At 41.8% G+C, this 27,350-nt stretch overlaps 1 protein-coding gene across 4 annotated transcripts in view; it reads left to right on the top strand.

Annotated features, from left to right (window-relative positions):
• Positions 1 to 27,350, top strand: part of RAP1GAP2 (RAP1 GTPase activating protein 2) — a 793,228-nt gene that overhangs the window by 755,011 nt on the left and 10,867 nt on the right. For all 4 annotated transcript variants that reach the window (XM_069227007.1, XM_069227008.1, XM_069227009.1 and 1 more), the window contains 4 exons: positions 3,014 to 3,151; positions 7,068 to 7,180; positions 11,238 to 11,351; positions 23,690 to 23,807. In XM_069227007.1, the coding sequence (XP_069083108.1) occupies positions 3,014 to 3,151; positions 7,068 to 7,180; positions 11,238 to 11,351; positions 23,690 to 23,807 (483 nt within the window). The remainder of the gene's footprint in view (positions 1 to 3,013; positions 3,152 to 7,067; positions 7,181 to 11,237; positions 11,352 to 23,689; positions 23,808 to 27,350) is intronic.

Here is a 27,350-nt window from a genome sequence, read left to right as displayed (position 1 = left end):
GAATGCCCTCTGCCCTCCTTGGGTCAACGTGAAGCTTAAATAATAACCCATGCCACATTGGGACCACAGTTCTGATGTAATATTATGTCTTGAAGATAGAAGCGGGCTCCTGGCAACACAAGTTAGCATATTGTGTGATTGTGTGCCTCATTTCACAGCCTTGGACAAAGAGTACTGATTATATGTGGTGCAAAGGCTGATTAAACGAGCAGCATGTTCCTTGCTTTCTTAGAATAGAGCTATGGTTAAAATGTGTAAATCTAAAAGCCATCACTAAAAAGCAGTCTTGCTGACAGTAATAAAACGTATATCAAAATGGGAATGAAACGCAAACTGTAAAACTAAGCTACAACAGGGGTCTCCAACCCAGGTACTAAACGGTTCCTCTCGACACTTGTGGATCCAACCATCGGGACATACAATTATAATTGAGCCTTACTTTTTCAAAAAACCTACTGGACAGATTTACGCCATATCACTAAAATCATTATCTGTGGAACAGAGTCTAGCTTGCCGCGAGCTTGGTCTAATTCCATTCAGCAGTGTTTGCTGTAGCCTGTCTTAAAGATGTTTATAGAAAATACATGGGGATGTCTTCATTTTGGGACTCACTTTTTTCTCATTCTCCTTCCCCTCCTTGATGGATTACCCCAAAACTTTCCATGCACAAACTATTCAAGAGGAAGGACCTTTTGGAAAACTCTTGAAATAAGCATTTCAACCAAATATGCTACCTCCTAAAACAATTTTCTCCAGCTGTTGAGAATGAATTTGAGAACAATGTAATACATTATTTATCCATAACCTTTCTGCCTGAGCCTTGTTATGAAAGATATCATTCCACAAAAGCAGAGAGGTATCTTGCTCTGGGCCTGCTACATTATTCAGTGGAGAAGGTTTTAAAGAAAGTGACTTCTCTTCACTATACCCAAGTTTGTATGATTCAGCAGGACTCTTCCACGCCTAAGCAGTTGGTCACGAGACTGCCGATACCCACAATAAGACCAGGAAACAGTGGTTTTATCATAAGCAGTGGTATATTCTCTTGACCCAGATGAGTGATTATTCAAAATACAGAAGGACTGCTCCCTCTTCCCACCCTGCTTATAAACCTTTGCAATGCACAGTATGGAGGGGCACCAAAATGTCTGCACTGCAATGAATACCCCTGGGAGCCTTTATATACTTGGAAGTGATTACTGCAGAGTATGTAAGGGCACCAAGGGGTATGCAATTAAGCAATATCTAAACAGGCTGATGAATGTTTAATCTGCAGTGGTTTTTAAACCTAGAGGGACTGCTCCCTCTTCCTGCTGTGTTTAGCACGTATGTCAGGGCGGGAAGGGGTGCAGTTTCTGAATGTAGGCGGACTGCTCCAGCTTCCTGCTGTGAGCAGTCCTTCTACATCGGTGGTTTTCAAACTTTTTAATTCCATATCCCCCAGTGAAAAACAAAATCATCAGGGCCCCCCTCAGAACTTTTCACAATTATTCTATGAAGTTAACAATGTTTAAATATGTGTAGACTTATTTAAACATCCAAGAAATGTTCTGTTAGCATTTTCAAAATGCAATCACATACATGAGTGCCAAAAACTTAATATTCTGGTCAGGCAGTCCTTAAAAATGCGTAAAAGTGTCCACTATGTGATTACTAGGAATGAGGGTGGGAGTTTTGAAGAATATTTGGAGTCCTTTCCCTTTTGACGCATACTCCCAGCTAGGATATAAATGACAAAACATTTTAGTGATGGCCCATTACAGAGTAGTTTAGTGCAGCTCATTTTTTTCCTCTTAAAACAAAGCACTTTTATCACCATAATGCCTGTTTTGGCCAGAGCCTGGAGCGCCTCCTTGGATCACTTGACGTCCCCTGGGGGGTGGGGGCTGCCCCCCAGTTTAAAGACTCCTGCTCTACATTTAAATAAACATAGTTACCACTCGGCACCTTTACTTGCACAATATTTTCTCAAGCACAAAGCATCCTTGCATCAATTTCTGGACGTGAGGGTCCATTTTATTCTTATAATGTAGTGCAAAATGCCTATTCCACCCCATTAAGGAATGCTGCAAATCTGGTGTTTTTATTTAATTCCACGTGATTGCACAGATTCAAAGTCCGCAAATTCCGCCCACCTCTAATGAGCTAGCTGATGCATAAGACACATCTTGTCTGCAATGGCACCTGACATATGCCAAAGTGATTCACCAACACATGCATGACTGTGATTGTGTGCAATGCGGGCACAATGAATTTCTCAGAGAAAATATCCATCTTTCTGCCACCTGTTTTCTAATGAGCCAATGGTAGCCTTCCCTGAACCTCAGCAACACTCTACCACCTGTCATGTGATATGGCCTACATGAAATAACCTTTATGCCCTTAGGTGGTTTTTTTTCATCTGTAAATTCATCTACGCATTCACTACTAAGCAATTGATCAATGAATCACCACTCATTTCCGAATGTTTCACAGAAAAAAAATCATTGAACGTAGCAAATGTTTTATTTCACAAATGGCGAAAACCTTCACATCATTAATATATTGAATTAATTTCCAGCTTCTTATAATCACAGTATTATAATACAACTGAGTTTGATGTTTTTCATAGAGTTAGAGGCAATCACTGTGCTATTTATCACACCAGTTGTTTTGCTTTCTTGGTTATTTTGAACCCTATTGTTTTTCCCTTTTGACTTGACCTGGGATGTCCACTGTTGTTCCATAAGGGCCAACACACTATGCTAATTTTCATGATATCCACATGAGATGATTTTACAATGCAATGTTTTGAAATGAAAATGTTTATTGTGAACAACTTTACGTCATTCGTAGACCAACATTGACCACCACTGCATTAGTGAGTGGTCCTATAGTTGCCTATTTCTGAAGTATTTACTGTAAAACTAAGACATGTGAATAAATGAATGCACTTGCTGCATTGACAGTAAATTAGAGTACATATTGTGGTGCTAAAGCTGCTCCTTCCCTTGTGTTTGTTTCTTCCCTACAGCGAGCCATCAGGGTCCGCAGCCACTCCATGGAGACCATGGTGGGGAGTCAGAAGAAGCTCCAGAACAGTGGAATCCCTGGGAGCCTAAGTGCGGGAATTGTGCATCCAAGTGTGGAGACCACAAAGACCACCTTCACTGTGAGCATGATCACACCACTCATACTCAAAATCTGTGGATATGTTCTACAATAAATGATTGCAATCCTCCCTTTGTCACACCAGAGGTAGTCTTGTCTCCATGGAGAGATTTTTGACAAACAAATGTCTCTAAAAATCTGGGTGGTTTATGAGCAACCAGTCACATGTCAAGTCCAGCTGGATATTTTGACCCATTGTACCCCAGCCCTGTTTTCATGTCACTGGCCTGCTGAAGAGTCTCCCTGATCCCTCTTGGCGAGTTTACAAGCTTTCCACCTTGAGAAATAGAGGTATAGTGTCTTTCTTGTACACATCTTATGTGTACACCTTCATTCCCCCACATGAAGGACAAGGCGAGGACAAGGACATAGGGATATCACCTAAATCTTTTTTATCCTCTTGAAAATTGAAAGCGAGAATTTGAGGAAGTAGGGTGAGCTCGTTCTGGTCTTGGAGAGATCACTGCATGGTAAAAGTTTGTATAGGTTAATTTAATTGGACACTTCATGGCATCATAATTAATGGAAACAAAACCCTTAAGTGCCCTAAAACGGCAGTCCAAGCATCGGTCGACGTTGACATATAACATGCTAGTGAGGATAAGAAAATCAAGCAGAAAAATATGTAAATAAGATTCATTGCTAAATATGGCAACACGTACATTACCACTCTTAATAAGGGTATGTTCCTTAGTTAGATGTAACACTGATATGTTTGGATAATAATTTTGGGTCATGTAACCCTTATCCATTTGTTAGAACAAGTGATGAGATACTAGTGAGGTCTGTTGCGTAGTTGCTTGGAGGGTCACACTAAGGTTGGACATTGCTTTGTCTTTCCAGGTTACTTGTTTTTGTCTGACTTGCATTCCCCTTAGTTTGTATACAGAAACACTAATTGTACTTAAATAACTTCAAATACCATTGGACTGATGATTGATGTACATCTGATTTGGTGAGCTTTTGACCTTTTTCTGGTCACTAAAGGGCTTCTCACGCTTAGTTTTAGGGGTTACTCCTCGTACCTCTTATTTAATGTGTGTCACCCTGATATTGCTGTTTATGGCGGAAGTGGGATGCTTTCGGGTTTTTTATACAAGCCACTCACATTGAGTGTTGTGTTAACACCGCTTCTGTATTTAAGACTATGAACATTGTAATTCTTGTGTTGTTTAGAGAAATGGGTGTAATTGATGATTATTAATTTATGCATGATTTCTAGCCCTGAGGAACTTGTCGACTGATGCCTGGCCTGTTGTTTCAAAGGCACCCAAGGGTTTTGTTTCTAATCTTGGAGGATCTCCTTTTATGGGGTGATTGACGGCCTCTGTACCCTTTAGAAGCACCAGACGTTTTCCTAAAGACACTGATACTGACTGACCTTTGATTGATGGAGATGTGCGCCTGCTGAGGATCTCCCTAGACATCAAAATCAAAATGTTGTGTTCCAAAATGAATAGAGTTTGAGGTTGCCAAGTATAGGCCACAAACTCACGTATAAAGTAAATTAGGCAACACCCTCTACTGTGCATGTAAACTTTTATTTTAGTGCTGATATTTAAAATATAAACTTACATGATCCATATGGCAGGTGTCACTAATGATGAATACAAGGACTAAGAAACCTGGAAGGGTTATCTTGGCTGGATTCTACAGATACTGAGGTCCAGACTTACAAATATTTTGTGCTAGGTTTGCATCACAAAAGTGACACAAATCTGGGCATAATGTTTTTTATTTAGTTTCTAGCATAAAGGACGTTTTGTGTTGAAATGTTGCCTTGAAGTAAAGCAAATGCAGAGGACTACTTTGCATTACTCTTCATCAAGAGAGCATGCTATAGGTGCAAGATGGATGTTCCCATGCAATCACCCATGGCTTTTGACCAAAACCCTATCTATTAACAGTAGACAAGTAGACAAGGTTTTGCAATAAAAAATAAAGCCAGTCTGAAGAAGGGGATAAAAAGGAGAAATGCTTTATTTCTCCTAACTTTTCCAATTTGCATATGTGTTGCACTGTACAGCACACATCCAAAGTAGGAAATATTTCTAAGTTTGTCTAGGCACATTGTTTTGTATTCGAAGGATACCCTTCAAGTACAAAACCTATGAGTGCAAAGGTGTGTGTGTGTGGGGTGGGGAGGTGGGGGACTCGGCATCCTGATTGTGGGATTATGAACCAGCACTAGGGAGAGAGCAGGACTGCACATATCTTAGGAGATCTGGGACTATGCTGCTCTCTCCATCTCACGCATAGCAGACCAGGATTTTTGGTTGCTGCACTGCTTCGTGTAAAAGATTTTACACACTCTAGGCCTTACAGATGAAAGAACTTTACCTGTTGAATTACTAGTATAAGATATGTCCGCTATGGCTACTTGCAGGCACTGACTTGTGCATTGCATTGCATGCAGTTTTAGGAGAACCACTTAGTAATGAGGGCCAACCTGCCACATTATGACATTGGCAGGTTGGCTGCAGCCAACCTGCCAATTTACCATTCTGACCGCCATGGCGGTAGCAGCCGCCGGGCCGGAGATAAGAATCTCCAGCCCGGCAGCCGCTATAATACCGGCAGCGGCATTTTGACTCTGACCACTGCCATGGTTTTTGTGGCGTTCACAACGCCATGAAAACCATGGTGGTAGGCCCTACCAGTGACAGGAAATTCCTTCCCTGTCTCTGGTAGGAGGCTCACCCCCCCAACACTCCCCAGATGCGCCCCATCCCTCCTCCATCGACACCCCCTTCCGATCCCCCACACACCCATTCACGCACACTCACAGACACGCACCACACATACACACACTCACTCACACAGGCAAACACACATTCATTCATGCATGCATCCATTAATTCTTGCACACATCCGTACACACATTCACACTCACATGCAGACACGCATTCACATTACCATTCATACATGCATTCTCACACATGCATTCACAAACGGAAACAACACACATTCGCATTCATGTACACACTCACACATTCATGCACATTCCCCCACATAGACACACACACACACACAACACCCCCCTTCCTCCTCCCCTGTCGGAAACCCAACTTACCTGTATTCGGTGGGTCTTCCAGCAGGGAATGGGAGGGAGTGCTGCTACCGCCAGCAGCACCTGTCAGCAGAACACTGCCAGGCGGTATTATTTGTCACAGTACGGCAGGCAGCGGTCTACTGGCTTGGCGCTGCTGGTGGTAGCAGCGCCACATTAACACCATCCGCCAGTATGGCCACAGCCAGATTTCTGCCCTTCTTGTGGTGGAAATCCGGCTGTGGTCATAATTTGGAAGTTGGATGTTAGCCGTGATGATGGTCTTTTGGTAGCCGTCGCTGCGCGGTAGGCGGCATTTACCACCAATCTTATAATATAATGAGGGCCTAAATGCTAAAACTTATAGAGCCAGTTAGACAAAGCACAATCCAAAGCAAATGCAATTAATGTGTTGGTCTTCATGAGGTTCCTTAGGGTTGATTGAATGTGGTGCCATCTCACCAGCTGGATCACCTCTGTGTGTTGACCAAGTGTGAAAAATAAAGGAACAAAGGTCGGGCGCAGGAACATTTTGCAAAAGCTGCAATTTGTCAATATGTCATAGTTTGTATATTCCTTCTCCTTCAAAGCTTTTCCAACCTGGGAGACATTTACAGACTTCATCTTTCAAATTTACCTATGTTGTGTTGCATTGTTACCTCCCAGTTCTACTTCCTTCACTTTGAGTTAGCGATGAGCTTTGTCCTTCTAGAATGGAGCTTCCAAGAAAAGGTCCTGGAGACAAATGCAATGAATTCCGTAAACCTTTAGAGAATTGAAATTGTTAAAGAAGTATTTCAGAGAGATCTTGAGTATTTTAATGAGAAAGGTGTTACTGGCGAATGTTCATGATATCTTTATTCTGCAGCCTCCAGCAGCTGTAACCAAGACCCAATCTAAAAGTCCAATTAAAAGGAGATCAGGATTGTTCCCGCGCCTGCACACTGGATCTGAAGGACAGTCGGACACCCGGACACGATGGTAAGCAACAGGACACTGGAGTTATCATTAAGCTCCAATGTGAGTAATCACAATTCTTTCACACAAAATCTGCTTCTTCCCTGCCTTCCTGCTGTCTGAAGTCAGGATTCTAGTTTTGAATACATTAAATTGTGTAATATCAGCACTAGACATGTTTGCAGTCACATTATTCAGTCTATTTTTTGTAATGAGTAAAAATGAACAGGTGTAACTCAGGGTGAGTAGCTGTGGCTAAAGTACAAGCATGACAAACACCATGACTAAAGCACAGTTTCCTATTTATATACCATGAATAAAAGTCAAATAAAAAGTGCATTGGTCTCGGATACCACCAATGGAAGATGTGTTTTTGTAAGAAAAACAGAAGTGAGAAGTAGGCAATGGCTGTGTTGTAAAGTTACAGCAACATTTATTTTCACTTAGGGCAAACAAAGGCGCTGATTTATACTTTTTGACGCAAACCTGCGTTAGCGCAGGTTTGCAACAAAAAGTTTACCACCGGCTAGTGCCATTCCTGGATGCCAGCCGGGCGTCATATTTAAGGAATGACGCTAGCCGGCGATAAGGCCAGGTTAGCCTCAAAAGAAATGACGCTAACCGGGTGGGGGAGACGTAGGGGAAACAAGAGGTGGTGCGTGAAAGAATGGCACTAGTCATGTTAGAGTCAGAAAAATTACTCTAACCTGACTAGCGTCATTTTGTGATGCACAACCCCCATGGACATGACTCCTGGACATGGAGTCATGCCCCCCCCAGCCCAATGGCCATGCTCAGGGGACCTGTGTCCCGTGGGCATGGCCATTAGGCACAGTGCCATGTAGGGGGGCACAAGTTAGGTCCCCCTATGGCACTATTAAAAAAAACAAAAACAAACCAAACAAAAAACGTATCTGGACTTCCCTGGGATGGGTTTCTGACCATGGAAATGAGCTCACAGGTCCCCTAATGCCAGTCCTGACCCAGGTGTTAAATAATGGCGCTAAGCAGACGTAGCGCCATTATTTAAGGCCTTTCTCCTCCCGTGCGTGATTTTTGCACAGGAGGATAAATAGGGGCGCTAAGGCCTTAGAGTCATTTTTTGCCCGGGAACACCTACCTTGAATTTCTTTGACGCAAGGTAGTTTTCCGCAGGCAAAAAATGACATTAACTCCAATATTTTGACGCTAGACGGGTTTAGCATCAAAATATAAATATGGAGTTAAGTTTGCGCCAGATTTGCATAACAAAATGACACAAATCCAGCACAGAGTATAAATATGCCCCAAAATGCTTGCACCAATCCCTCCCTGTTTTCTCCCAACTCAATGGTGCCTGTTTGTTCATGGATCTAAGGAGATTAAAAGGAGGGACAAGCCGTGCAGGTATTTGCCAAGGCCACCGACAAATGCGATAAGCATTAGTTATCCAAGACTGCCTACAATACCTTAAGTATTGCAACCATTATACCAGTGCGGGCCTTCTCGTATTAAAAATGCCCTACAAATCTCAAGAATAGTCTTCATTATGCATGCTCAGACTTGGTCCCTCACTCAGTGATCTTTAATGGAGGTTCAGTTTCCCATCTCTATGCATTAGTCCTAACTTCATGTTTAGAGCTGTTCCATTACTCAATAGTCATTAGTCCATATTTGAATCTGCACATCACTGAGTAACTGTGTATAATGTATTGTACAGCTGAAAGCTTAGAACCAACTTCAATGTTAGAAACGATAAACATCTAGGGTCTATGTAGAGTAGTTTCTTTTGACAATAAATTTATAAAATCTTCAAATTGTGTACAGGACTCCAGTTGAAAAACAGCAGTTGTGGCTTCAGTTGTTTCAACTGCAGTTCATTTGGGGACTCATTACAAGTGTGGCAGTCTGGACTGCCACCTACGCGGCGGTCTGAACGCCACTTGACAATCCTGGTGGTCCGACTGCCAGGGATATGCCAGCTCCACCAGGCTCTTGGATAAAATAACACCAAAAATGGTGCAGTGAAATCTGTTAAATTTCACTGCACCATTTTTTACGGGCCTCCTATCGCCCGAACGCATACATTATGTGTTGTGCAGGCATAATGTGGCGCAAGAGGTTACAAAGAGGAGCAATGCATGTACTGCACCACTTTATAAATATGGCGCTGGGAAAAGGCCACCTTAGTGTGGCCTTAGCATCAAAACAATTATGCTAAGGTGGTGTCTGGGGCTATTAAATATGCCCTTTGGTCTGTACAGTCTCACTGCTCAAGATGATTTACTTCCCAAACATCACAAGTTAATTATCATCCAAAGGGCAAGTCTTCAGCAGGTTTTAAGCCCAGGGTATACATTTTGATAAGTTAGTTAAAAACAAGGAATAGAAGTTGTTAAGAATTCATAAAGCTACATGCCTTCATCCTTTAAATTAATCCCAGTTCCTCAGAGTATGTTTTTCGGTCATGCAAGCTTTCTGTATTTCAATTTAGTTTTATGATAATGAATGGACCTTCAGGAATATTTAGTTCTGAGCTGTTTGTTCAATCTTTTACTGCTGTGAATTTTACTTGCATGTCAAATATCTATATTGTGTAATGCACACAATGTGTTGAGTATTCCATCAGACATGGAACCTCCTACTTCATTTCTTTTAGTTGTATTTCCCAATAGGGCAGGAGCAAATTGGAAATGTGTTCTCTTCTTTGATTGGTCCTTTTTCACCTTCCCACATTGGCCATCATTATCTCAGTACGACAATAAGGATTGAGATATGCCGCAAAAATTGTTCTAGACTCACTGTGGCAAGTGACTTGGGAACCAGTGGATATCCTTCTGCACCTGAATTGTTAATTACATTTTTGCTTAGATGTTGAAGGGTAAGGTTTATTTTATTCTCAAACTTAAAGGTGGTGAATACGAACAGTTTTCAACGGCCACGCGTCTTTCCTGAGGACAAGAAACTCCTGTTAATTTGTCCACTCTAAAGTTCTCGCTACCAGCACTGTGAGCTTAAACATCTTAATAACGCAGTCCCTGCTCCTACTGCTGATTGTGTCTCCAGCCAAAGGGCATCCCAAGGTCTGGCTGCTCTAACACCTAAAATCAAACTTATGCCACAACAACATACAAGAATTGTGTAATTTTTGATTTGACTGACTCTTTTGGCCAGATTTATAGTTTGACAGATGGAGTACTGTCCATCAGAGTTGTGGAACTACCATCCGCCAAATTTAGAGATGACCACTGGCCCAGCAGTCACCTCTGTAAGCTTAAAAGATCAACAGTCACAGTACATCCTTTCAACGTACAAAACGATTGGTGTGCAACCAATGTCTGTTTTGATCATCATCCACCAAACATTTATAAAGCTTTTTGTTTTCACAAACAAACTCCTAAAGCAGGTTTTTTGTTTCTCCGAAAAACAAATAACAAATGAACCCAACACCCTGGAAGTTTTCTCACTGGATGTGGTGGTCATTATTTTGTTCCGGTACCTCACCACCATTTTTTCCTGGTGGTGACAGAGTGACCAAAAGACACTATACGAGCCACCCTACAAAAGGGAGGCGGTGTAATGTCCTTCCTCCGCTGGTTCCTACTCTGTTGTGCCCTCAGAGGAAGCATTCCAAGAGTGGAGCCACCTGGAGCTTCGTTGATGGAATACCTAAGTTCTGTCTCTCTCTAAATGAGGTGGGAGGACTGAGGGTTTGCCATACAGGGTTCTCCACCGCATTTGCTACGGTGTAGCCTCTGCCAAATTCTAAATGTGGCCCTTTGTCTCAGTGGAACTTCAGCTCAAGTGGGACAGCATTAACTGTTACTTGGATGCCTCAAGGCATCTAGAGAAATACCCCAATTAATAAGTGGATGAAAGATGGAAAACATGTCATAACATGTTCCAGAGCACACATGGACATTATCCAGAAAATATTAGTACATGTTAGGTGAACAATCCCAGTTCCAGGTTCACTAAATAATGTGATATATATTTTTGTTACTACAGCAGAAGGTGAAACTGACAAAGGTGAAAAGTAGCTCTTTAATTGTGAACGGTCTCTTCAAGTAAAAATGTATTTTCTTTTTTTTTTTTACAATAGTGACAGTGTCTCCGGAACACAAAAGACTCCAGATGGTGGGCAGACCTCTCACGAGGTCAAGTCTGAAAACTCTTCAAATCCTAGCTCTCCAGAAATCTGTTCTAACAAAGAGAGGTGAGTCGTCATGAGTGTGTCTGTGAAAGCCTGGTGGGAGAATAGATATTTGTAAAGTACTTTTTCCATTATTTTTACAATCACTTTTGTTAATTTGTAAAAGAGTTTCATTTGTAATGTGGCAGAAAAGGCTTTTTTTTCGATGACCATCTAATCATGATTCCCTTACTTATACTAATCTTCAGAATTTTAAACACTCAATGTGTAATTCAGAACTGTTAATTGTTATATCTGGAAACAACATCACGTGACAGTGATGGGCTTAAAATTAGGGGAAAACATAACGCAGTATATGATAAAACATGGGCCATAGATTGGTGCTACTTACTCTGGTCCGCAAGTGATTGCAGTTAGGGGTGTTTTTTATTTTTATTCGTTTGTTCTCTGTCTTAAAACCTATATCTGTGTCTTCTTCTTTTCACCTCACTTAGGATACTGAACATCATTTTGAGCGACAGAACTGTAATTAATCATGAATAAGATTAATATAAAATGACAACTAAATTGGAGCCCAGCTGATCTCATGACAACACACCCCATATTCAAAGTGTCAGGATTTTAATCACCTCTTTCATAGAACCAGCATTTTCTACCTTTGTCCTCCTTTTAGACTGTATTGCCTTCCACGAGGGTTGTTACCCTTTTCATGCATAATATCATTAGCATTTTACTACAGGCTGGAAATGCTTTTAATATTTTTGTTCATTTTCTGGCGGTCACAAATGGATCATTCCATTACTGATAGCAGATATTAATGGGAACGTGGGGGGTCTGATTCACAAAGGTAAACTATTTTGGCATTCACAAACATCAAGTTTAAATTTACTATTACTAATTTTAAGATGGCGGAGACTCTGCACATAAAGAGATAGGACAGGCCTATTGTGTGTAAGTTTACTATATTGTTGGCATTCACAAACTGTGAGTTTATTTTACTAAAAGTAATGTTATGACTCCGCACAAAAAAAAATAGGTAAGGTCTATCTTTTCATGTGTGGAGTCTCCACAGTTATAACACTATTAGCAAATGTAAACTCGAATTCTGTGAGTACCAAAAAGAAATAATAACCTAACACAAACATGTAAATTTACCTTAGTGAATCGGTTCCTAAATGTTGTCTGATGTCTTCTGATGCTACTAACGGGGTCATTACGAGTTCGGCGGACGGTTTTTACCATCAGCCGAACTTCCGACAGGGAGGTTGCCGCCATTCTGGCAGGCGGAAACTGCAAACAGGCGGCAAAGCTGTAGCACGCAGGCTGCCATTCTAATGCATAGGCAGTGCAGAGGCCCGCCTGTGGCCCCCTGCACCTCTTCTCCGCCAGCCTTGAAAAGACTGACGGAGAATGAGGTCGTAATTCCCAGGGCATCGCTGCTTGCAGCACTGCCCTGGCAGATTAGGATCTTTGTCACCTCCAGACCACCGGGATCAAAGATCCTGGCGGAGCTGGCAGCTCTCTGGCGGTCCGACCACCAGGGTTTTAATGTGGCGGTCGGACCGTCGCATTTGCGACAGTCCAGACCGCCACACTCGTAATGAGCACCTATGTCTTGCTCTCCAGAGAGATTTGAGGTGTCAGTAATGTGCAGTACTGGTGGTTGGGCTACAGACCAACCATAAAAATAATAAAAATAAATTTGGTTGATGAATGACTCAGCAAGCATTTAAGAAAGAAACATCAGTGCATCTTTTATGGCTAACTTTGACCAACAATATGATGGTCTCTGTTCTTGGCTAACACAACCTGTTGAAGCTAATTCCAGTACAAAACATAGTTCTAAAGTTTATGCTCTGCTAGCAAAAAAATCCCTTGTCTCCGCCACATTGATAGTTGATTCACAGACTCGGTTCACAGATCAGTACACAGAAGCCTCGAAGACAGAGAAGGCCTCATCTCAACCAACTAGTACATCCTCCACAGATGCACAGACGGTGGTGTAGTCTACATGCTCTTAGAATCACTTTAAAGAGATCTAAAGTGCATTGTATATGATTTCAATCAAAACTTGCTAAAGAAATGGGTGACCAGTTGCAACAAATGCAATATATACACTGTTGTCTTGACCCCTAAAATGACTTACTCTTGCATAAGTATTTTTAGACCCATTTGGGAAGTCTTGAAGAATCCGGGGATTATTTGGCCTTAGTAAAGGTTATTAAGCCAGTTTCTCTCTGGAGTCTCAAGGCTGTTATATTACTAGCCTCAAACTGAGCACCAAGTGCACTCATTTAGAACTAGAGGAGAAAGGGAGCAGATCAGCCCAGGACTTACTCAAGGGTGGTAGTGTTGGGTGAGAAAACTTAAAGAACTTCAGAATACACTCAGCACCATACCACAAAAGTGTGTTTAGCAGCACAGAATATGTGAAACATCACAGCAGTATGTCACAGTGGTCGAGAGGTTTGACTTTCATCTCCGTTTTGTAGGCAGGGGCTTTCTTTACCATTCTGCATTGCAAATTGTGCTTTCTCTAATATTGAGAGGTGAATGGGTGTTCAGCAGTAATCCGCTTTAGTGGCGTGTGGCTGGGCAATGCTGGGCAAGTTAATGCTTATGTGAATGAGGCCCCTCTTCTGGGCTGTGCTACCAGTGATTACAGAGCCCTGACTTCTTCTCAGGTGCCATAATGGGTCATCCCAAAGCAGTTGTAGTATAGCGGTTGCAGTACTTGAGGGGGCTGATGCAGACCCTAGGAAATCCCGCACGAAAACAAGATGAGAGCCCTTACCAGATGCTACACAGAAATGGGGCAGTTGCTTCACAGGTGAGATAGGCATCCAATTTAGAAAAATAGAGACCCCTTCGCTGCCAGGCCTTTTCCCCCTCCAGTGCCAGGCCTTTTTTTGGCTATTTGGAGCAGTTCGCGCTTAGGCCTTCATAAATTATTTGTCCACATATGCTACCCACGCCAAATGTGCATCCTTTTTTTTCAACATCGTAGGGATTCTAGAGGTACCCAGAGTTTGTGGGTTACCCTGGAGGAGACCAAGAAATTAGCCAAAATACAACAACAAAAATTGTTACAAAAAAAAAAAAAAAAATGGGAAAAAGGGCTGCAGAAGAATGCTTGGTTTTTCCCCCCTAAAAATAGCATCAACAAAGCATTTGCCGTGCTAAAATCACCATCTTCCCAGCTTTCATGAACAGGCAGACTTGAATCAAAAAAACATATTTTTTATCACTATTTTGGCATTTTACTGGGAGATGCACCATTTTTACTATTTTGTGTGCTTTTAGCCTCCTTCCAGTTAGTGACAGAAATGGGTGTGAAACCAATACTGGATCCCGGAAAGCTAAACATTTCTGAAAATTAGACGAAATCCTGAATTAGGCAAGGGGTCATTTGTGTAGATCCTACAAGGGTTTCCTACAGAAAATAACAGCTGAAATAAACAAATATTGACATTGAGGTGAAAAAACAGCCATTTCTCTCCACGCTTTACTGTGTAACTTTTTCCTGCCATGTCATATTTTCAAAAGCAATATACCATTACGTCTGCTGGACTCTTCTGGTTGCAGGGATATATAGGGCTTGTAGGTTCATTAAGATCCCTCGGTACCCAGAGCTAAAGGAGCTGCACCTTGCAATGGGTTTTCGTTGTATACCGGGCATACAGCAACTCATTTGGTGAAATATAAAAAGTGAAAAAATAGGTAGCAAGGAAACCTTTATATTTCCAAAATGGGCACAAGATAAGGTGTTGAGAAGCAGTGGTTATTTGCACAGCTCTGAATTCCGGGGTCTCCATACTAGCATGTGAATTACAGGGCATTTCTCAAATAGACGTCTTTTTTACACATTTACATTTGGAAGGAAAAAATGTAGAGAAAGACAAGGAGCAATAACACTTGTTCTTCTATTCTGTGTTCCCTCAACTCTACCGATATAAATGGTAAATCACTTGCGTGGGTAGGCCTAATGCCCACGGCAGGAAACTCAACATGGATACATCACATTTTCCCAAAGAAAACAGACCGTTTTTTTGCAAAGTGTCTAGCTGTGGATTTTGGCCTCTAGCTCAGCTGGCACCTAGGAAACCTAGCAAAACTATACATTTTTAAAAACTGTATATCTAGGTGAATCCAGGATGGGGTGACTTGTGGGGCTTTCACTGGGTTCTGTCACCCAGAATCCTTTGCAAACTTCAAAATTGGCTAAAGAAACACTTGTTTCTCACATTTCGGTGCTGCAAAATTCTGAATTTTGGGGGAAGCCACAAACTTCCTTTCACTCAGCATTCCCCAAGTCTCCCTATAAAAACGGTACCTCACTTGTGTGGGTAGACCTAGTGCCCATGATAGGAAATGCCCTAAAACACAACGTGGACACATCATATTTTCCCAATGAAAACAGATGTGTTTTTTGCAAAGTACCTAGTTGTAGAATTTGGTCTCTAGCTCAGCCGTCACCTAGGGAAACCTATAAAACCTGAACTTTTTTTAAAACTAGACATCTAGGTGAATCCAGGATGGGGTGACGTGTGAGGCTGTCACCGGGTTCTGTCTCCCAGAATCCTTTGCACTAGAGAGAGACAATGTCAGTCTCTCTCGCTCTCTTTTTTTTTTAATACATGTGGTTTCCCTGGGGGAACGATCGCAGCCCCAGAAAAACCACACATATTTAAAAAAAAAAAAAAAAAAATATATATATATATATATATATATATATATATATATATATATATATATATATATATATATATATATATATATATACATATGCCCCATATGAGTTGGCCCATTTCAAGAGGGCAGACAGCCATTTAAAAAAAAAAAAATGTTTTTTTTACTTTAAAACATTTTTTTATCCCCGGGGGAAAATCCTTATTTTTAAAAATTATACTGCCCCCAGGGGAGTGGGGCCGGCCGGCCCACTTACATGGGGGCCGACCCCCTCAAAGCAATCTCTGGGTCTAGTGCCGTTTCCTGGCCGTGGATCGCGGCAGTGCCATGGTCCATGGCCCGGAAGCGATGCTAGAAAGGCATCAATGGAAAGGGGAGACTCCCCTTTCCATCGATGCCTCCCTGGTATCTGGGGAGGCCGTTTTGGCCTTTTTTCCTAACTGGAGTAGGGAGAGGTTGCTCACCTGCTCCTCGATCCTCCAGTGAGGAAAAAATGTGTGACGTCAGCGTGCCTCGCTGATGTCACAGGTGGGCAGGAGGAGCAGTGAGGGGAGTTGCAGAAGCTCTTCCGTGTCTCCTGAGGGTTTAAAAAAAAATCCCTCCCTGGTGTTGCCCATTGATCGGGGCTCGCACCAGGAAGGGTATGCGTGTGTCAAATATTGGTTGAAACACGCACTGATAGGGTTAAGCTACACGTTGATATTTCTAACACACATTTTCCAGTCAGGCCTTTGTTACATTTATAAATTACATTTTAGTACTTCAGTTTTTATTAATATAGTTTGCTCTCTAACACTTCTCTTTGTCATCACGATCTGTGGACTGCATGTCATAGGTCTTTCTCGAGACAACACGTAAAGGAATCCCCCGTGGCCTAATGGTCACAATCAAAAAACTCACACTGAGACGTTTGGGTTCCATTCCAGGTGTGTCTGTAGACATCCCTCTCCCTTAAATAATTTTTAACTCCAAATGTTTAAGGTTCACACTGAAACCAAATCTCACTCTGTTTAATTCACAAATATACTTTTCTTTTCGCTTTCTCCTAAAATATCTCATTCTACATGTATTATTCATCAAAGCCTATGGGGAGGACCACTTACACGGGGGCCGACCCACCCCTAAGCAATCTCTGGGGCCTAGTACCATTTCCTGGCCGTGAATCACGGCTGTGCCACGATCCATTGCCAGGAAACGGTGCCACGAAGCCTCTCCCCTTTCCATCTATCCCTACCTAGCATCAGGGGAGGCCGTTTGGGCTGATTTTCCCCACCGGAAAAGGGAAAGAACACTCACCTCTTCCGCTGTGCTGCCCCAGTGGGGAAACTGTGACGTCAGCGCACCTTCGCGGCATGCTGACGTCACAGATGGACAGGAGTAGGGGCGGGGGAGACCTGTCTCCTAGGGGGTTGGGGGAGGAGGGGTTTGAAATCCCCACCCTGGCATTAGCCACTGAACGTGGCCTGCACCAAATCTACATCCTTTTTCAGTTCCTCCTTCTATTTTTTCTCTTCAACCATCCCTTAAGTAATTTTATACACATCACCTCTCTCTTCCTCAGACTGATCCAAAATCTTTGCCTCAGGCTGTACAAGTCTGGAAAGACAAACTGCAGAGCTATTTCTTAAACCTAGAATGTATTCAAAATTAAAACTGAACTTCTGAAAAGTTATAACCCATTTCCTTATTCTAAAAAAAATGAATTCCCAACCTTTGTTCATAAAACCTTCCCTCAAAGGCCTGTGCTCTGTATATACCTTTAGTTTTGTTCCCCAAACCAAATTTCTGAACTTATTAAGAGTAGGGGTGTGTGGAACTCGCAGAATTTGACTCTGTGGAATTACGTAAAGTTACAAAAAACTCTGTGACTTTCTGTGGAGTTCCGCCAATGGGCGGAAATAGGAACTTTTGTGCTGCTTCAAGTGAGAATTAGATCTGGGAGCGTGTTCTGCACTGAAAAATCAGCACGAACAGCACCAGGTGGCGTGCCAGAGGGCACAGCTACTCGGTTTGATTTTGCTGCCGCTCAAGTATATTTTCTACTCGAGCAGCAGCATTGTGACTGCCCGCATTGGATAAATCTTGCAGAATGTCTTCCTAGTGACCGAAGCTCATGCAATGGCACACTAAATCTCACTCGCACTCGCAAACTTACTGTTTTGGCACACTTGAGAAAAAATTCTGCCACCCAGCAATTTGCAGATTTTGGCAGGAAGTACTTGTTACAGGAGCACTTAGTTGATAGCATACAGACCTATTTTCTTTTGGTCAGTGGTGCACAAAACACCCTCCTGACTGAAAATAGGGCTATTGAACAAAACGTTATTGGTAGACCTGACAGCCTTAGGGTGGTCTTCCCCCCAACTTTTTGCCTGCCTCCCTCCATTTTTCTGATCTTGTTTTTGCTGGTTTTAGGACTTGCACACTTTATCACTGCTGACCAGTGGTAATGTGCTTGTGCTCTCTCCCCTAAACATGGTAACATTGGCTCCTACCAACTAGGCATATCTAATTTACCTATAAGTCCCTAGTAAAGTGCTCTATATGTGCCAAGGGTCTGTAAATTAAATGCTGCTAGTTGGCCTGCAGCACTGATTGTGCCACCCAGATAAGTAGCCTCTTAAACATGTCTCAGGCCTGCAATTGCAAGGCTTATGTGTACAGTTTCACTGCACTTCGACCTGGCAGTTAAAACTAATTGCCAAGCCTTAAATTCCTCAATTATTATATATGTCACACCTAAGGTGGGCCCTAGGTAACCCATAGGTCAGGGTGCTATGTAAGTTAAAGGCAGGGCATGTACTTGTACGTTTTACATGTACTGGTAGTGAAAAACACCCAACAACATTTTTCGCTATTGTGAAGCCTACTCCTTTCATAGGCCACCATTGGAAAGTCCCTTATATACTTTTAAGTGGTCATTTCTGATCTGAAAAAAGTGGCATTGTCATATTTGGTGTGGTTGGAATAGTAGTGAGAAATTCTTCTTACTGGTGAAGTTGGATTTAACATTACTATTTTAGAAATGCCACTTTTAGAAAGTAGGAAATTCTCTGCACTTATTGCCCTCTGTGCGCTGCAACCTGTCTCCAGTCCAGGTCTGGTCTAAGCTGGTTTACAGCTCCCCTTGTGCATTCCACCCAGACATCCATAAATATAGGACACTCGGCTAAGTCTGCATTCATCTACATACTGATGCATCTTCCTGCGCAGGAAGGGTGGAGGGGCACTCACACTTCAAAGGCTAGTGTACCGACTTCACACAAAGGACTGATACCCCCCCCCACAGATCTCCTGGCAGACAGGACTGGGTTAAAATAGGAACTGATGCACTTCAAAACCACTCTTTGAACTTTACCCCACTTCGAAGGAGCATTTGGGTGTGCATATACACTGGGTCTGTGACCACCTCAAATCAGACACTTCTGGACATACAACTGGACTGCCATGTTATCCAAAGGACTCATCTGGACTGCTTTTCTGGATGGACTGCTCTCCTGCTTGTTACCCTGCTGCCTGCTACCCCCTGACTCTGCTGGAAGGACTCTGCCTTCCCCTACAAGTGATCTCCAAGAGCTTGGAGCTTGCCTCCTGTTAAGAAGTCTCAGGGCCATCAAACATTTCACCAGAGAGAGAAAAATCCATTGTGTCGGAAAATCAACGAAACGTCTGCAGAATTTGATGCAGCACCTGTCTTGCAGCTGAAAAATCGCTGCATCACCTATTGGATCAATGCAGCGCCGGTTTCATCCACCCAGCGTGTTTTGGATTTTCCACGCATCATCCCTGGGCATCAAAATATCCCTGCACCGTCATAAGGCGCCAAGGCTGCGCACCTGGAAATTGACGCATCACCCTGCGAGGAAAGAATCAATGCATCACCTGCACCGTACCAACAAAAAAACAAAAAAATCAATGCAGTGCTTTCTTTTCCAAAGCATCACCTCCTCTGCAGCCCTCTGCATTGTTATCTTTGGCGCATCCCCGGAACTGTTGGTTAAAAAAGCTAAAACCACTGATTCTTATAGATTACGACTTACCTAAACTTCTAAAAGTGATTTCTTGACTTGTGCATTTTAGATTCTTGTCATTTTGGTCTTATTTTATTCAGATAAATATTATCTATTTTCCTAACCTGGTGTGGAGTACTTTGTGCTGTGTTTTCGCTGTGTTACTGTATGAGTTATTGCACAAATACTTTACAAATTGCCTTCTAAGTTGAATCTGCTTGCTCTGTGCCAAGCTACCCGAGGGTGAGCACAGGATAATTGAGGTCCGCATGTGAATTATCCTGACTAGGATTGTGGTCCCTTCTTGGACAGGGTGCATGCCTCTCTCAATTAGAGACCCAGGTATTGAAAGTAAATGTTTTTATAGCACACAATCATCTCTTACTACACAGGGTTGTAGTTTCTTCCATTACGAGTTTTCAGATAATACCATTAATCTCTATTAAAACTGTGTGAGTAAATGTGTCAACTGTTCAGAAGATTACATAGCATTTGTTATAAAAGCATATCACATCACGTTGTAAGGGAAACATAGGCATTGGTGTTGCCTGCGCTACTAGTTGAACAGGGATGTTTAAATGTACTTCTACATCACTAAATAAAATGTAACATTCAAGAACAACAAGATGGCTGCTGAGTTAATTCTTAATGTGGAGGCCATCTTGGCATGGTAAAACAATGATACACTACTTTTTATACCATTCCAAGATGGCTACCACTTACACAGTCAATTGGACTGCAGTTTAGGGAGCTATACATTCAAGCACGATAAAAGCATATGGAAACTGGATACTTAAGTGAAAAAAGCATTGACATAGCAAATAGGTCTGGGTTTAATTTGGAAATGGAAGCAAAAACAGGTATGCAGAAAAGAGGTGTCCATGTAATAGCACACAAAAGCCAGTTGGCTTGCTAATGGTTGGCTTTAGTAGCGGTTCAAGGTGCATTATATCAGTGGTATTGTGTGGTATTATTGGTAGTCTTTTTATTGGTGGTGGTTGTGGTATTGGTGGTATAGAACTGCTCGTGTTATTGGTCGTGGTGGTATTGGTGTTATTGGTGGTGGTATTGATAGTAGCACTGGTGATGTTGATATTGATACAGGGGTATTGGTGTTGTGTGGTATTGGTGGTGGTTTTAGTTGTGGTGTTGGTTGTGGTGGTGTGACAATAATGCTGTTAGTGGTGGTGGTATTAGCTGTAAGGAATTGGTGGAGAGGATGCTGATATTGATGGCAGATTAGAATGGAGTGATAGTATTAGTGCTATTGCAAGTTGCGTAGGTATTAGTTTTATTGGTGTTCATGATATTGGAGGTATTGGCATTAGTGATGGTGGTTGTTTAAGTGGTGGTAAATGTGGTGGCGTAGTATTGGTGGTGCTGTTGGTGGAGGTATACTCTGGTGGTATTGGCAATTGTGTTAGTAGTATTGGTAGTGGTGGGAATATGACTTTGGTAATGGGTGTATTGGTGGTAGTGTTATGATTGGTGGTATTATCGGTATGTTGTAAGTGATATTAGTTGTGGTGATGATATTGGTACTGCTAGAGTGTGGTATTGATGGTTGTGATGGTGGTTTGTAGTGGTGGTAGGTATTGGTGGTTTACATAGAAACAGTAGTCTTGATGGTGTCATTGATGGTTGTAATATTAGTGGTGGTGTTGGTGGTGAGAATGTGGTCTATTGGTGGTACTGTTAATGGTGCATCAGTTGTAAAATTGCATTGTAGTGACAGCATTGGTAGTGGCATTGATATTGGTAGTATTGACATTGGGGTTAGTGACATTATTGATTATGGTATTAGTGCTATTAGTATTATGCTACTGGAGGTGCTATGGAACTGTGGCAGTAGTATTGGCATGTAAGTAATATTGGTGCTGGCACAAAGTGATTGCAGTTATATTGAGGATAGTATTGATGGTGATGGTGGTAATGGGATGGTGTTATTTGTGGTCATTGTACTGGTATTGATTGAGTTGATAGTAGTGTTGGTGGGCCACTTGTCATTATGGGCTGTGATAAAGGTGGTAATAGTGGTGCTATTAATGTTATTGGTGTTGAAATGTGTCATGGTTTTATTTGTGATGATGCAGTATTAGCAAAGATGTGGTATAAGTGGGTTTGGTACTGGTGCAGAATGTTAATAGTGGATTTGATCAAGTGCTCGGAATCCCACCCTCACCCCCAATATGTTTATTATAGTTTTTGAAAATAAAGGATCTTCACTTACACTAGACTTTAAAATGGCCATTAAATTAATAAACAAATAAAATCTGTGTGTGTTGAAAAAAGCATATTGAAGCATAGTAGAATGGTTTATGCTAAAGAGTCAATTTGGCCAATCTTAATTCGTCAAATTTGTATATAAAGAACAGTTTAATTAATATGGCAAGCCTTTACATTATATTATCCAGATATAAATCAATAAGGGTATGGACTTCAGTAGCTTCTTAAAAGAGTCTGAAGCCTCGTTGAATTATACAATGTTTTTGGCTTTTTTTAAATGTCTCTTATTTCGCTAGCTGTAAATAATGAGTAGTATTATTTGATTGGCCTATTGTGTTTTTCTATGCATGCAATATTTCATAACTTTTACATTGTATAACATATTTATTGACACACAATTTTTTCCATTTCTTCTCACTTTTTCTTTTCCCATTGACCTACATAAAATATTAAAATACTAATACTTAATTATTACAGGTTCAGTATAAAGTTGATGTACATCTTGGTATGTTACCCATATAACTTAAGAAAATGGAGCATGTTCACATGGGACTAACACAGCGTGGTGCTGCATCAAAATTGGCAGTGCTGTGCTGCATCAGTTCTGAAACGCAGTGATCTGCCGTATTTACAAAAATACGGCAAACCTCTGTTTTTCCCCTAGCAGTGGAGCTAAATTTAGCTGCCAGCGCCAACGCAGGCATCCTCGCACCATAGTGCAAGGGTGTCTGAGTTTGAAGGGAAAGATTGTTTATGTGCAGAAAGGTGTCTCTTCCTGCACATAAACAATTTACAATGGCGATTTGGCACTTCTATCTATGCTGCATTCTGCAGAACACAAAGTAGCAGCAAATCTTCATTTTTGGATGATTGTTTATGTGCAGAAAGGGACACCTTATTGTACATAAACAATCATTAATGGCGTTTTGCTCTTTCTATGTGTGCTGCATTCAGCAGCACACAAAAAAGCAAAAACAGGGAGAAATAAAAGTATTTTTCTTCATGGTGCCATGCTAACACCACTCCTGGTGTGGCGTTAGTTTTTGGCGCTGCCACAGAATTACGATTTCTTGTAAATCGGGGGCAACATCAAAAGCAATGGGTGTTGTGGTGGAACGTTCACAGCAGCACCCATTGCCCATCCCTCTGCCACAGAAAACTGCATCGGAGGAGCTCATATTTACAAGGCGGCGTTTAGCCACAAAAAGTGGCTTTGAACCGCCTCATAAATATGGTTCAGTGCAGAGGGCCACTGGAACGTCGCTAAAGGTTCAGCACCGGCACAGAGGTAAACACAGGGGTGCACCATATTCCTGGAAATACTACGCATCCCTGCATTTCAAAAGTGACGCATCGCTGTTATTTTTAGCGCAGCACCGCGCTGCGCCACTTTGTTGTAAATCTGGGCCAACGCATTGTTTACTTTCATATTGATAGTCGGTTGATGAAATGAAATCTGTTTCCCTCTTCTCATAGACCTTTTATTAAGCTGAGAGAGAATGGCAGACCCAACATCTCCCGCTCGTCCTCCAGCACAAGCAGTTTCAGCAGCACCGCCGGCGAGAGCGAAGCCATGGAGGAGTTTGAGAGTGTGGTACGTACTCCACAGGGGAAGGGGCGGTCAGAAGAAAGTGCACACTAAGGCCCATATTTAGACTTTTTTAGCGGCGCATTTGTGTAATTTTTTTATGCAAAATTAGAAAATACACTTGTATTTTGTAATTTTGCACCACTTTTGTGTCAAAAAGCTGTGCAAATGCAGTGCTAAAAAAGTATAAATATGGGCGTAAGTCCCCTCAGATGGATCGAGGTGGCCAGTCAACTGACTTTATTACCTACCACGTCTTATCACTCAGTGGTTATTGTGATTCACAATTCAATTGAGAAAGCGTGACCATCACCTCGCTGACCATTTAAACCCATTATCTCCCAGGATTTATGGGTAATACTTTTTGTTTAGTTTATTCAGTATTTTGGAAATAAAAAGCCATTAAACATTACCAGAGAGTAAATTCAAGTTTAATTTAATTACCATGGGAAACATTTAGAACACCTTTCCTAATAGTCATTTACATTTTACATTCTATTACTCAGGGCCTGCTAAAAGATTGTTCATTATTCTTACATCACACAGTATAAAGTACACCTACACAGTAATTCTATTAATGTTTCTAATTACATCTACTTGCATTTGATATTGCACGGCTTCGCAGTTCACACATTAATACAACATCCACTAATTTGGGCTGCACGAATATCTAAAAAAAACGTAATATTTATTGAGTCAATCTCAGTGTCACCCAGCTTAAAAGCTTAAATTTAATTATTTAAATACGTCAAGCTTTTTCTGAGTAGAATCTTGCTTTTTGGTGCTGTCGGCGCTAGTAATACTGCCGTTGACCGCCGTAACATGGGTGCGTTCGTTGAGCCTCCTGGGCTGTGATTGCATAAGATGAATCCACGCCATTAGCACTGGAGCACAATTATCAATCCCGCCACTCATTAATTGTTTATCTCAGCCAGAAGCAAAATAACTAGAAAAACATGACATCAAACAGCCTACCTTATGGGAATTCAAAATAATAAAATATGTTTATCTGTTTTTGTTTCCATATAAATGATGGGGGCAGGGTTTTAATATTTGCATGATTGCTAATCATTTGTCAGCTTACAGTAAGTGGGTCAGTGATCACTCCGAAATACAGCGAACTCTAACTTCAGTAAGCATTGTTTTTCAAATGTCCATATGGGAATACTTCACCCTGATGGTCGCCATTGGAGATCAATGAGTCCTTTTCTATATTGGCTCGTGTGCTTTATCAATAATGATAAGCAACTCATTAACAAGAACTCCATTCTATCCAAACTTGAGACACACAAGTCAATAGGCACAGGCTTCAGCTCTCAGGTGGGGTAATGCAAACAGCAGGCAGTGTCCTTTGTCATGGAGACAACAGAGCCACTGAGGATGGGTGCAGAAGGGAGGCGGGGAGACATCAAGGTAAGATGATGGAGGGAGTCAGCTGGATTGATTTCAGAGCCCCAGGGAAAACAATGTTATGCCATTTCAACACTCGCCTTAATCCTAGCAGCAAGACCATGAGGATGACCATGTTATGCAACCTGAAGCCTTGTTAGTGTGTGTGGTGGAGCTGTAAGGGAGCTGTCTCCAGTGGTTTTAATGCAGCACTCTCTCTGAAAGGAAATGGCGTAAAAATACAAAGACAGTAGATTTTTGTGCACTCCATGCCATTTTATACATCTTTGGCCTGGGTATAAGTATATTCTATGAGTTTTAGTTACTTAATGGGATGGTATGGATGAAGATATCATTTAAGATACATGGGGCCAGATGTAGCAAGCAGTTTTGCCCATTCTGTGTCTATGGGAAAATGTGTTCGTACATATGGCCCATGGTTACATAATAGTGAGTCAGTGAGCAGACATTGGTTGGTACACACCGATATCTACACATACTCATTTCATTCCCTAACAGGCATGGTTTGATGGTGCATTTAGTTCTATTCCAGGTGTGGCCAACATTGTCTTTCATTTTCAATGGATATCATCCCGAACTACTACCACAGATTATCACAGGTGTAACAGTGGTCACATTGGACAGGTTTCCTTTGGTGACCGCCCACTGCAACATTAGCAGCAGTGATCACTGCAGTGTAAGAGACAGGGCTGTCAGCAGTAATGTGAAAAAGGCTATATCAGTTTAGACTATCTCTAAAAGGGTAATGGCCCTAGCTGCAATGTCCCTGCCTACAAGGCAATAATATCAGTAATAATTCTCCACAGTTAATATCTTTTAAATAAGTTTTGAAAATCCAGCCATATTCCTCCACACATCAGAGTTCTGAAAAGTCCTACATTTCATTTTTGAATACACACGTTTCAATGTTGGTACTTCTAATTTAGTTGGTTGGGCTGCACATAGAGGAACTACTATGGGGAAGCTGGATAGCTACCAGTAGCCCACGAGCTACTTGTTGGAGACGCCTATTTTATTTTATTCCTTTGCCCACTGACCGACTCGCAATTTGCAACTCGCAAAACCATATGCAGAAAGGTGTCTCAGACACCTTCTGCGACTCGCTATGGGGTCGCAAAGACCCACCTCATTAATATTAATGAGGTGGGTTGCAGTTTGCCACCCCATAGCGAGTCCATGCACTCACAGGGATGGTGGCCTGCTGGAGACAGCTGTTTTTTTAATAAAGCAGTTTTTTTTTTTCTTTTTGCAGCCCGTTTTCCTTAAAGAAAAACGAGTTGCAAAAAGCAAAACTTCCGAAACCATTTGGTTTCGTTTTTTTCAGCATTCACAAAGGGGAAGGGGTCCCATGGGGACGCCTTCCCTTTTGCGAATGAGTTACCACCCACTTCAAGTGGGTGGTAACTGCGAGTTGGTTTGCGACCGCATTCGCGGTCACAAAGCAACTCAGCATGGCGATCCAGTCGCAAATAGGAAGGGAACACCCCTTCCTATTTGCGAGTCGCATCCTCAAATTGCGAGTCGGTACCGACTCGCAATTTGAGGTTGCGCATTGCGTTGGGCCTTTTGCATGCCGCAAACTGCGTTTTTCGCAGTTTGCGACATGCAAAAGGCTTCCTACATCTGGCCCTAAGATCTTTGGGTGTTTGTGCATATCAGAATTATGTTGTAGACTTCAAGGTCTGAGCTTGCATCTCTCTCCTGTATGACCCTTCCAGTATGGTCTGGGTATTTTATTACTGGAAAACCCAGTACTCTATTCATGAGACACTATTTGCATAGCCAATGGTGTACTGTGTAAAGTATTGCTGCCATATTATATCTACATATTTCTTCTTGTAATATTCTCCCTAAATTTTGATTCAGTAATCTAAGCTATATCCCTTAATACGTGTATAAATCTTGCATCAGTTAGGCTCTATACACCTTATATTGTAAGATCGCCTTACATTGCTATCCGCTGCCAACGTCTGACATACCTCAAACTGCTAAATTTTCTCATTCCTATCAGTTAATGCACCATGACCTGATCTATATGTTATTAGAATGTAATCATATGTAATTCTGAAAGTCTGCAATAGAAGTATCCTGATGCACCATTCCTCAACATACATACCTGTGTAAAGAAACCCTCTGCAA

The sequence above is a fragment of the Pleurodeles waltl genome, chromosome 3_2 (assembly GCF_031143425.1).
Source record: "Pleurodeles waltl isolate 20211129_DDA chromosome 3_2, aPleWal1.hap1.20221129, whole genome shotgun sequence".
NCBI lineage: Eukaryota > Metazoa > Chordata > Amphibia > Caudata > Salamandridae > Pleurodeles > Pleurodeles waltl.
Note: the sequence above shows the minus strand (reverse complement) of the source record. Positions and strands in the feature narration are given on the sequence as shown.